The following is a 13,174-nucleotide window of genomic DNA, read 5'->3' as shown; positions in this document are numbered from 1 at the left end:
TGGAAAATTGCTCATTAGTAGAGTTAAATTGCCTCTATTGAGCAAGCATACTGCACTTTTCACTATTGGATATACTTAGTAATTCAGTCTGTGGTCTTTGATATTCTGCAGTAAGAACCCTTTAATCAGTAAAAACTTCCCTCTGTCTCCATAGCAGCCATCATTGCTACGACAACCAAGATCAGCCTCTCGTGAGAGCATGGCATCTCCAGGTACTTCCCCTCTCTGCCATAACATTATCCATCACAACAGCTGAACTCCACAGCAAATCATGTGCAATGATACCTGGACTCATTTAAAAAAAAATTGTCAGACCATGAGAAATGTGTCCCCTTTTTAGGAGTCCTCAAAGCTTTGAAAGAAAAGCATCATTTCAGTTTAATTTTGAGAGAGAGCAAATTAAGGACATTGTAAACATTTAATTCAACCTTTGCCGGGAATTTGACTGACAGGCGATCTGAGTAATCATAATGCTGAAACCGCCATTTTGTCCGACAAACTAACCAGACAGGATCAATTGATGTCATATTTATTCAAGCACAACTTTCAACAGACTAGAGACAAATGAGTTGGTTACTGTGTTGCGTTTGTAAGAGGTAATCGTAATAAAAAATGGTAGTAATGCCTCTGCCAATTTAACAAATGTCTTCTCATGGGCTTATTGTTGTAAGTAATGAGATATGAGAGAAATGAGGCTATAACTATAATGACTATAGCAAATTCCTAATTTACTCTTCTAAATTACTAGCAAATTCCATATTTTTTTCTATGGATATAATGAAATTGGTATAGTTTAGTTTCACTCGAGAGGTATGGCAGATGCAAGCAAACCAGCATTAGTCTAGCCTAGAGGATTGCAGGAAGGATGGATTTACACTCTGAAATAGAGCATGAAACAGCAGGTCTGGGCAGTTGCTGCAAAGTGATCAATGGACAACTGCCAAGCTTTTTATGCACCAGCAGACAATGGCTGTGTCACCTTTAACTGCAACAGAGACTTCAAGTGAAGGAAGAACTTTACTGGAAGATGAGATGAGGATGACCTTGGGGTCTAATCTAGGGCTGAGATGTCAGAAACGCAGACAAAATCTTGTCAGTGTTTGTAACTTCAGAGACCAAGGGCACAGACAGATCAAGGAGAAGAAAACTAGATTAGAAGGAGAGCCAGGATGATACAGCTCCACTAGGAGTCACAATAAAGGACCAATATCCGATTTTAAGCCTTGTAAGAGTCAAGCAAAATATCTTTGGTAAGGATGTTTGACATGATGCAATATAGCATGCACTGCAGTCTATCTGATAATTTCCGCCTTCAGTGGGATCTAAATAGTGGATTTTAATATTGAACAAGATAGAGTCCATGGTAAGTGAAGAAATAATAATAATAATAAAAAAAACTTGTATCCCCTCATGTTGTTCCAAACACTTGTGACCGTCCTTCATGGAAATGAAAAGGAATGTGGAATGTCTTTTTTTCATGCAATTTCAATTGGATCAGAGTGAACTGGAACTGTCTGATTTGTAGATAAGCGAATCATTGAAAAGTTCTGACTCAACAGAACTATTCATTTGGATTCATTTACAGACTGATTATCACAAATTCTTCAATGGATGTGCCAATGAGAGCTAGAGTAAATGTCGCAATTTTAGCGAATAACTTAAATTTTGTTTTGTTTGTCACACAGAGTTATCATAGGACTTTAAAGACTTGGAAAATAGTACTCAAACCCAGATATGAATCACTTTTCTGTGAATCACCTTAGGGTGCTTTTGTATCTTTTTGAAGTTTTATCCTTGAATGCTCTAGACTCCATTACTTGCAATTGCATGCATAAAATGACCTGGACATTCTTCCAAATTTTTCATGAAAAACAGTAATACAGGTTTAGAGCTACACGAGGGTAAGTTGTTCATATATGAGTGAATTCCTTCAACAGAAAATGACCTTGTGATTGAGAAAGTTGTCAACATCCATAGGTCATTGAAAGTAGGTTATGAAGTCCTCAGCAGTGAGTGAGGATGTAAAAGGGTAAGCAGTGGATAGCGGAAGGATGGAGAATGATTTAATTGTGAAATGATAGTACAATGTCTCTGCACATTGTTCTCTTCCACTGTGTCAGTTCTCTGATATCCAAGGACGTGTTGTGGAACAGCAAGAGAGTTCAGAGATGAAGTGCACTACATCAGGTTTAAGTGGCTAGTGTTGGGGGGATGTTACAGCTCTTAGAGGTGTCAAAACAAGAAAGTACTCTGTAGTCTGAGGAAGTGGTTGAAGCAGGTGAGAAGCCATAGAGAATTTCACTGAAGATGTCTGTGTATAGGTAAGAGGAAAATGTGAGGTTGTTAGTGTGAGATTCAGAAGTAATTAGACAAATAAAAGGTATGAGAATAAACATAAGGGAGAAGCAACTGATACAATATGAGGTTGGTTGCCAGCCGTATTTTTTTTGGCAGACAAATGGATGTGAAAGATTAATGGTACAAGGAGATGTTGAAATAAACTGGAGTACTGTAAAGGTTTATAGACACTGCCAAATAATAGAAGAACACTGTCTTTAGAAAACAGGCTAAAGAGTTGGCTAAGATTGCTTTGAGCTTATTAAAGAGAGATTCATAAGCCCCTTTCACATATTAAACCTGATAAATTACTGTAAAATTACCAGATTGACCTTAAATTGACCAGTAAATGCACAAATGTGCTTTTCACACAAGCAGTGTGTCTTTTTTTTCCTTTTTTTTAAATGCTGCAGTTTAGGAGCAGGGTTAGAACCACTTTTGTTGTGTAAACTGCATTACAACATGCATCTTATTCACGTGCTGTGTATAGTCACAGAAACACAGCATGTTGTATGAACACTAGGCTATGTTTCAGCGTTTGAGGAAAAAAAAAATCAAATGCTGACAGAAAACGTGACAGTTGGAGTGAAGAAAAGTTGAATTCTTACCTTTATAGTCCAATATATAAGCAGAACAGATAATGTGCTGCATTCATCCAGTCAATGACATTGACAATGCAAAATGCAAATAAGAATGTTAACCCAGGATTTAAGGAGTGCACAGTGTGAAAAGGAAGCTTATGAATACAAAGGATTAATTGATAACCCCGGGTAAATTATGAGCAATGTGAACCATGAAGCTAGATAACCCAGGATTCTGTTCACCCGGGGTTTAGAATGACCCAGGGTTAACTATTTTAAGTGTGAAAAGCCTTTATGTGTGGAACGGGCTGTTATATATTATATTATAAATATACTAATATGCCTGAGAATTCCTTGACCCAAAATTTAAAACAAATTACACTACCGTAATACAAGTAATACTAGTATTCATCAAGGATACCTTTAATTGATCAAAAGTGACAGTAAAGAAGTTTATAATATTAAAAAATATTTTTTTTCTTCAAATAAATGCTGTTCTTTTGAACTTTTTATTCATCAGAGAAAAAACAATTATCAATGTTACCACAAACACATTAAGTAGCACAACTGTTTGGAATATTTATAATAATAAAACATTAAAAAAAAAAAAAAAAAAAATAGATGAGTTATTTTAAATTGTGCGGTCTTCAGAGTATTTTTGATTTAAAAAAATGCATCCTTAGTGACCGTAAAAGAGTTCTTTTAAAAACGTACTGATCCCAATCTTTTGAATGATAGTGTATATAGAATTGTTTTTTATTTAGATTATGGTCTACCTACATTCACTGTTAGAGCAACTCCAACTCATTCACTTGTGACTACTTACTTAATCACTCTCTAATTCTCTTGTACAATTACTAATTTATTCACCCAATCAATTTATCACTCATTTACTACGGTACTTCACTCACCTCCTTGTTTTATAATTTTTCTTTTTCATGTTGTTCTTGTCAGAGCTTAATGATGACTGGAGCGCTCAGTCTCACAGATTACTGAATACTTCAAAAAGGAAAACCTCACGGATGAAGGCGAGTCCAGTGAGAGGAAAGAGAGAGACATCAGTCCAGGTGAGGGGCTTGACTCTACTCTTTGACATCTGACATTCCCAGCTCTTTTGTCATTCTAATTAATTTTGCAGCTAAAATCTCATTATCTCCCTCCTGTCAATCTTCCCTCTGTCCTGTCTTGTGCTGTTGTTGTTGGTGTGTTATATTGTGGTGTGTTGCATTGTATTGCTGTCTTGTTTTCCGTTTTGTTTTTATACTTTGAGTTTTGTCTGTCATATTCTTATGTAATATATTTGCATTTCTGTTCTGTGGTTTCTATTCTGTGTGTGGATTTGCCTTGTTTTGCCCTGCCCTGTGTGACGTGTGTGGCTGTGTGGTGCAGAGGCCAGTGAAGTGTTGCGCAGTACGCTAGAGGTGCAGCAAGCGCTTGTAAAGGAGCTGAGGGAGCAGACTCAAATTCTGGCTCAGGAGAAGGAGACACGGGAGAAGAAATGTTTACAACAGAGTCGGCACATAGAGCATCTCCAGCAGGAGCTCTGCCACTCTCACACAGAGAGAGGAAACTCCACAGGTGCTGCTACACATCCCACTGCGCTCACTGTGGCCTATCCATCATTAAAGGGATAGTTCTCCAAAAAATGATAATTCTGTCATCATTTACTTACCCTCTTGTTGCTCCAAATCTATGTTACCTTCTCTCTTCTATGGAACAAGAGGTGACATTTTTTAAGAATATTCTGGCAACATTTCAGTATAATGTATTAAAGTGAATGAAGACTGGTACTAGAGATCCTTGCGGGACCCGACGCAGACAGAAAGTAACAAATGATGCATCGGGAACATTTATGCTGGCATGTGTAGGGTGAAAAAATCTATTTGTACTTTAACCTGCGGGCTTTTGCGGACAGGAGCGGGACAAAACATTAATGTTGTGGGTTTTTGTATGATCTCAGATCTTATGGACCATTTTAATGATTCTTTTATGAAATTCATACAGTGATTTTGTGTTCTTTTCGAGGCTTGAAAGTTCCAGCCCCCATTCATTGTACAGTAAGAGTGACTTGCACAATCTTCAAAAATTATCCAGGTCTTCAAACATTCTCAAACATGCAAGTTTTGGAGTAGCATGGGGAGAATTAAACGATGACAGAATTGATATTTTTGGCTGAACTATCCCTTTTAGTAACCTACTGTGAATCTACAATGCAAATGCAAATTGGGTCTAATTTTCAACACATGCCTACTTCAAGGATTTCAATCAGCGTTTCAAATTGTACATTTTGTGAGCTGTAAAATGAGCTGTAAAGAACCTTAAACAAGCCATTTTTAATGAAGGTAAGTTGGTTGTGTTTTGACTTTTGCTCTTTTCATATTCAGTGGCCCCTTTATAAGGTACAACATTCTAATTCTAGAAAGGACTCCCAAAACAGCCTTACTTTTTCATGGTCCACACTGACATGATAGCATTACATACTTACTACAGATTTGTCAGCTGCACATTCAGGCATATTTTCTTCACACCATTTTTTTGTAAAATAGTGTCTAGAAACTGTTGTGTATGAGGTCAGCAGATTCTGAAATACTCAATTCACCCCATCAGACTGACAATCATTCAAAGGTCAAAATCACTCACCGTAGATCTCATTTCTTCCCTGTGCTGTTGCATTTGAACAAACACTGAAACTCTTTTGACAAAGTCTTTATGTGATGATTGGCTTATTAGTTTTTTGCATTAAACAGCAGGTGTACAGTTGTACCTATTAAAGTGGCAACTGAATGTAGTGTATGGGTGTTTCTTAAAGGGTTAGTTCACCCAAAAATGAAAATTTGCTTTTTATTTGCTCACCTCACCCTCAGGCCATCTAAGATGTAGGTGTCTTTTTTTTCTTCAGTAGAAATGCAATTTTTAGCTGAACACTTTGGTCCTTGGTGATTCATATAATGCAAGTCAACCGCTACGTGCCTTTGAGAGTCAAAAAAACATATACAGGCAAAACCAAATTAATATCCATGTCTCCTGACGATACATTGAGGTCTTATGAAGCGGTCTATGCAAGAACCTTAACATTATTTACAACATTATTACCTGTAATCCACAGCCATTGGCTGTAATCCATTTAGTTTCTTGCATAGACCGATCATTTCACTTCATAAGACCTAATGAATCGTCACGAACCATGGATATTCATTTTGTTTTGTCTGTAGGCCTATATGTTTTTTTGACTCTCAAAGGGACGTAGCGGTTGACTTGCATTACATGAATCACCAAGGACCACAGTTTTAGCTAAAAATCTTCTTAACTGTTCTAATGAAGATGATGTTATGATGTAGACACCTACATCTTTGATGTTCTGAGGGTAAGTAAATTAATAGCACATTTTCATTTGTGGGTGAACTATCCCTCGAAACTTCAAGAGTTTTATGTCTCAGGGGTTGAGCGATAGTATTGTGCAGCGCTTACCTCAGTAAGTTGGCCGAGCGGATCTCTGAGCTGGCGTGAGTGGAGGCGGGGCTGATTAGCATATTCATGGTTCCGCGTATACATTTTCCCTGAAAAAAACCGCTTAAATACATAATTTTGGTGATCAAAGATTAGTTTTAAAGGATAAAATGATTGACTACAGGGGGACTTTAATTATTAATAACTCAGTTATAATTAATTATTAAAAATTAATTATAAAATAATTAATTATTAATATAACATTCCTAGGAAGGTCTTCTTTGCCGCTATATGTGAGTGCAACCCATTTATGTTTATTGTAAAAATATGATAGAGCCATTTGAAGGTTTTCAAATTGAATCCTTGGGTTTGTTTTTTGTGTTATATTTGTAAAAGTAGTGAAATAAACAAAACCATTTGAATGTTTATTGTGTGAAAATGATTTCCATCATTATTCACATAACTGTCCTTCAGCTGTGGCATCATTCCCGTCACAACCAACAATTTATCCCCTAGTAAATTTTTTACAAAAGATAGTCTACCTGGTTACCAAGGAGACTACAGTGAAGAGATGATTTATGAGACATGTGATGTGTGCAGAAAACAAAACAAATTAAAGGGGTCATGAACTGGATTATTTGATTATTTTATAATGTTTCCTGGGGTGCCCTTATAATGTTAGTATGATTTTTACATAAAAAATGTCATAATTTAGAAATAAAAGGCATTTTTCCATGCCTGATTTTAGCCTCTGATTTGAACGCTCTGTTTGAAGGGGCGTTTCTGCTGTGAGACTTCAGGACTTCATCCTACTAAGAGAAACGATGTGAAGTTGATCGTTTAGTCAGTGGCTTGATTTACTGATGCATAAAAGTATTGAACAATTTTGAGAGATTATCTGTCTTAACTTGAATAATTGTACATCAGAAATCACTGATCACAGATCAGGCATTAGAATAAACATGGTTACTTAACTTACATGTTTGTGGCGTTGCTGGCAGATCCATATCGTAAAATTCTGTTTGCAAAGCCTGCGCCGAAATTTACCAAATAATCCACAGTGAAATGCACCGAATACAAGCAAATAATGCACTGCTGAGACATTCACATTGTTGAAAAAAGGGAAATGTCTCGGTTACTAATGTAACCCTCGTTCCCTGAAGGAGGGAACGGGAGACGTAACGTCGATGAGACGGCGTAATTGGGATTGCCTTGAGAGACCAATCTACTTCGAGAGTATTAAAACGAGCCAGTGCATTTTGGCATGCGATAATTGCATCAGCTCCTCTGCTTGCAGCACGAGCATATAACGAGCAGCAGGTGCGTTGCATATTGTTTTACGCTGAGGAGCCGAGGCGTGTTCAGCCAAACAGCGATGGTCAGCAACCGTGGTGACGGGACATTACGTCTCCCGTCCCTCCTTCAGGGAACGAGGGTTACATTAGTAACCAAGACGTTCCCTTTCAGTCGCTCACGTACGACGTAACTTCAACGTGATGACGTAATTGGAATCCCATGGAAAACGCCAAGGTTGCTGCCACATCCAGCGCCCTACGCAAGACTCTCAGACCCCCAACTGGCTGGGGCGGAAGACCTGCGTAGAGGAAGTTCAACTGCTATTCCGTTATACCCCACACAGTGGAACTCTTGGATAACACTGGGAAAGCGTGCCTTTCCAGGGGAGAAGTAAGCTGCAGAAGCCACATCCTGCCCCAAGGGAGGTACCATGTAGAGAATACACATATGGACTGGACAGTTAGGAGCAGTGTAACATATGGAATGCCACTGGGGTGGCTCCAGCCTGTGAAGGGGGAGGCTACACCAGACAGTGACGGCAGAGCAAACTCTGCCAAGGGAAAGACACGGGCTCACCGCAGGGAGCTGGTCGTGGAAGAATATGCATATGGGATCGCCGCAGGGATCAGCACATATGGAACCCAGCCTAGCACAAGTTACACAAGCATACGAGCACTAGGCCTGGCGTCGGACGCTCCGCAACGTCCAACTGCCGAAGAGGTGTGGAGGAACTCACAGGGTTCGCCAATGACTTACCTTCAACTGCATCGTGATGTGCGCAAACATACACTTTAAGGGTGGAGGGAGACAGCCTTCGCTCCAGCCCTTCTTGCAGGAAGGAAAGCACGGCTCTGATCGAGCAAGATCGGGGGTTCTCCCCATGAGAAGAACACCAGTCAACAAACAGGTTCCACTTCAATGCATAGAGGCGCCTCGTAGAGGAGGCTCTAGCGGAAGTGATGGTGTCAACTACCGCGGGGGGTAGGTCACCTAGAACCTCCGCGTCCCGTCCAGGGACCAGACATGGGGCCCTATCTTGCACCCAGCGCAATTGACTTTGTACACCGACGCATGTATCATTCCTATTTTGCACCCGCGCAAAGCGGACTTTTCCCTCCACAGAAGCACGTCGCTAAACTAGGGAATGAACTTGCGTTGCGCATGTTATTCATATGCTATTTTAAGGGCATGCTTGGCCATAATCAATGTAGCGTGTGCACAACGCGCATACACTTTGATTCTCTCATCTACACAGAAGCAGCAGTTTTCATTTTTGCAAAGCATACATTATTACGATAGATAGATAGATAGATAGACAATTTATTATAAAAGCATACATCTAGCTTACACATTTACCCAAATTATCATACGCCTTTTTAACCGAAGTTAATTTGGGTGGGTTTCTCCATCCCCAACGTCCCTGACGAGAGCGTTGCTCTCCTTGGCTGTGAACCGCTCCTGGCGCGCGCCTGGCAAATCCGCCGTTACAATAGGAATCCGCTTTAGAAAAAGCGCGTCTGCTCTTAAAGGGAATGTGAGATGACGCTCTGATTGGTTTATTTCACGTTACGCCCAAACCACACCTATGAATAATGAAGCTACTTCAGACCAACCCATTTTAGATTTGCGCCTGGCGCAAGAGTCATTTATCCCGCCGGGAAAATAGCAACAGCGCCAAGACCCGCCCACAAAGTTACTTGCGCTTTGCCACTTACGTTTCAGATCGTTAAAATAGGGCCCCTGGAGTTTCCAGAGGTCTGGATGCGGGTGCCATAGGGTGCCCCGTCTCGAGAGAGCATGTCCTCTCTCAGAGGAATGGGCCAGGGAGGGGCTGTCGCGAGGAGCACTTGTTCCGGGAACCAGGTCCGGTTGGGCCAATACGGCACAACTAGCAAGACCTGCTTTTCGTCCTCCCTGACTTTGCACAAGGTCTGTGCAAGAAGGCTCACTGGGGGAAACGCATACTTGCGTAGGCCCAGGGGCAAGCTGTGTGCCAGAGCATCCATGCCGAGGGTCCCCTCGGTCAGGGAATAGAACAACTGGCAGTGAGATGTGTCCGGGGCGGCAACAGATCTACCTGTGCAGTCCCGAAGCGCCTGAAACTCAGCTGGACCACCTGGGGATAGAGTCGCCATTCTCCCGGTAGCACCTGCTGCCGTGAAAGCTCGTCGGCTGCACGGTTGAGCAGGCCCGGAATGAAAACGGCACAAAGCGAGCACAGATGCTTCTGACTGCAGAGGAGGAGATGGCGGGCGAGTTGTGACATGCGGCGGGAGTGTAGACCACCTTGGCGGTTGATGTACGCACCGGTCGCAGTGCTGTCCGTACGGATCAGTACATGCTTGCCTAGTAGCGGCGTTTTGAAGCAGCTCAGCGCAAGATATACTGCTAACAACTCGAGGCAGTCGATGTGCCAATGCAGTTGAGGCCCCGTCCACAGACCTGAAGCTGCATGCCCGTTGTACGTTGCCCACCAGCCGGTGGCAGAGGCATCCGTGGAGACCACAGGATGCCTGGACACTTTTTCTAGGGGAACACCTGCCTGCAGGAACGAAGGGTCTGACCACAAGCTGAGAGTTTGGTGACAGTGCGGGGTCACTTGGACCTGGCACGAGCCGCTCTGCCACGCCCATCTCGGGACTCGATCGTGGAGCCAGTGTTGCAGTGGCCTCATATGAAGCAATCCGCCCGGCATTACCGCGGCTGCAGATGCCATATGCCCCAGGAGTCTCTGAAAAAGTTTCAGTGGTGCTGCTGTTCTGCGTCTGAGCATGCTCACGCAGCTCAACACTGACTGGACACGGGCCTCGTGAGGAGCGCTGTCATGTTGATCGAGTCCAACTCCATACCGAGAAAAGAGATCCTCTGCCCGGGGATGAGTTTGCTCTTTTCCCAGTTGACCCGAAGCTCTAGGTGGCTGAGGTGACTGAGCACCATGTCCCTGCGTTCGCACAACTGCTCTCTCGACTGGGCCAGAATGAGCCAGTCATCCACGCTCGCACATGGGAGCAATGGCTGGCTGGAGGGACCGGCTCGATTGCGTCCTCCGCCAGTAGGACTGCAATCTCTGGCCAGTGAAGGCCGGGGGACGCTGGGCGAACTGAACTGCATAGCCGAGTCTGATGGTACGGCTGAGCCAGCGAGACGGGCTGGGAAGCGCTAGCCAGGCTCCTAGACACCGTACAAGCAGGACCAACGGCACGACAGACGTACCCGAGGTGGGGCAGCGTGGCGGAATGCAGGGACCCGACTCGGATGGCATAGCGGCCCGAAGTGGGGTCTGAGTGTGCAACACTAACCTGACTCCACCGATCGGCAGGGGATGAGTGAGACGGCATAGGTGCGGCCTCGAACCCATCAGGCTACCGCTGGAGAAGCAAGAGGGGGCAGAGGGTGGCAAGGCATAGTGTTGCACACCGCCAACCTCACTCTCTTGGGACCCAGAGATAGAGAAGCTGCTTTTGCTGAGAATGTGGTACCGCTGGCTGAGACGCCAGTGGCGGAACAGTATGATTCAACAAAAGTTCTCTGCCCGGCCCTCCTCCGGGGAAGAGCAGCTGACTTTGGGTCGCCCGTCTCAGGTCTGGGACGCTCAACGTCACAGTAGAGCTGGCTGTGGCAGAGTTTTTTTTTTTTTTTTTTTTTTTTTTTTGCAGGGAACTGACGTCCTTGGCGACAAACAGACTGAGGGCCCACCAGTGACTCAGAGAGCACATTGTGGCAAGCTTTTGGTTACCTCAGCCTGCTTTTCAACTGCGGAGAACCGCTGGGCACAGTCTCCAACAGTGTCGCCAAAAGGCAACCTTGTGAGATGGAAGCAGTAGCACTGCCGCCCCACCATTGAGGGTAGTGAGAGAGAAAAACTCTCTGCAGGTTTTGGCACATTTGGCTTGCCATATTGGCACCAAAAGGCTTCCATAATGCAAAAAGTTTTTCACACACATCTGGAAAGGCACGGGGGCGGGGCAAGGCGATTATGTGTCACACTGCACCCTCAGTATAACTCGGCAAAGCATGGCTGTCAAGTCTGAATCTGATTCAGCATGAGCATGCACACCATTATAGTGGGAGCTCAGCATCATCTTCATTTCCAGAGCATAACAGCCCTCTCTCTGATGCAGCGATCGAAATCTAATCCTCCCCTGGAGCCCCGAATGAAATGCTAGGTCCATCATGAGAATGACCAGCATCCCATCCAGAAGCTGCCAGGCATGCGAGACGGTGAATGTGTCCGTCAATTCGATGGCACACAGCACGCTGATCGCTCAACCTTAATGAAAAATGCAAGACGAACAACGTGTTGACGTGGTCACGTTCTCATAAGAGAACATAACCACCCACAAACAGAGTCTCAACATGTTTGCGATGTGATAGAGGAGTGAGGGGCCCACACGGATTGGTTACCGGGGGGGAAAGCAGACTCGTTTATCTTATGCCAATATGCATTGGCTCGTTTTAATACTCTTGAAGTAGATTGGTCTCTCAAGTTGATCCCAATTACGTCGTCACGTCGACGTTACGTCGAACATGAGCGACTGAAAGGGAACCCCACTATCCTAGCATTAGGGTCGTTTGGAAGGTAATGGTATTGATCCTGTGTCGATCTTTTCACGTTCTCATGTCATTCACTAATGCTCCAGTGGGCGGGGACTGCCAATGATGCGATGATGTAGGCGTTGATATTCTTCTTCAAACGCGGTCTTTCGCTGCCCTGTGACGTCATAGGTCTCCACTTTTGAGATCCTGTCGTTTTCTAGCCTTGGTTTCAATAAAAGCAGTTTTTGGAATAACAAGGAAGGTTTGAGTTTTGAAACTTGCAGGGTATTTTTATAGTTTAACAAACTCTTAACTGTCAAAAGATTAAGGAAAATTTTAATTCTCAGTTCATGACCCCTTTAAAATCAAGAGAAATATCACTTGTGAACATATTGTAAAATATGAAGAAAACAAAAGTAAAATATTATTGTGGTTTTAAGATACCTAAAATTGTAGCTATAGAAATTAGCCTTAAGGCAAGAAAATATAAATATTAAAATATAATTTCCAACATGAAACAAATGGTTATTTGCGATGTGGTGGAAATGACACTTGTTCATACCTGTTCAGGTAAAAAAAAAGATTGACAGAATTCTCCCATGATGCATGTACCTACATTTCCAGAGGACCCAAAGTGTCCATAGTTGAAAAAACACCCATAATATGTACATATCTGGGTGGGAGTTCTTGTCTGAGTTGTTTTGCTGTTTTAGTGTGTGGTTTTGCATAAATCAGCTCTGATCTAACTATGTGCAATTGTGTGTGTGCGTGTAGGTGAAAGCTCTGAGTTGCTGAGTCTGAGGCAGCAGGCTCAGGAGCTGGTGGATGAGAATGATGGGCTGAAGATGACGGTTCACCGTCTCAACGTGGAGCTCAGCAGATACCAGGCTAGATTCCGACCACTCAACAAGGACGAGGTAAAATAGCTCACTGTACACCACTTTCAGAGACATGTCTATAGGCTCAAACTTAAAACT

At 43.0% G+C, this 13,174-nt stretch overlaps 1 protein-coding gene across 1 annotated transcript in view; it reads left to right on the top strand.

The window, feature by feature from the left end:
* cep89 (centrosomal protein 89) overlaps positions 1-13,174 on the top strand; it is a gene marked incomplete at its 3' end in the record, with an annotated part of 141,410 nt that overhangs the window by 5,527 nt on the left and 122,709 nt on the right. The window contains 5 exon segments of the mRNA XM_081347582.1: positions 155-212; positions 3,873-3,959; positions 3,962-3,985; positions 4,308-4,496; positions 12,972-13,114. Coding sequence (XP_081203708.1) covers positions 155-212; positions 3,873-3,959; positions 3,962-3,985; positions 4,308-4,496; positions 12,972-13,114 — 501 coding nt within the window.

Source organism: Scardinius erythrophthalmus (genome assembly GCF_964197995.2).
Source record: "Scardinius erythrophthalmus genome assembly, chromosome: 2".
Taxonomy (NCBI): Eukaryota; Metazoa; Chordata; class Actinopteri; order Cypriniformes; family Leuciscidae; genus Scardinius; species Scardinius erythrophthalmus.
The sequence above is the reverse complement of the archived record's forward strand: the minus strand, read 5'-3'. Positions and strand labels throughout refer to the sequence as shown.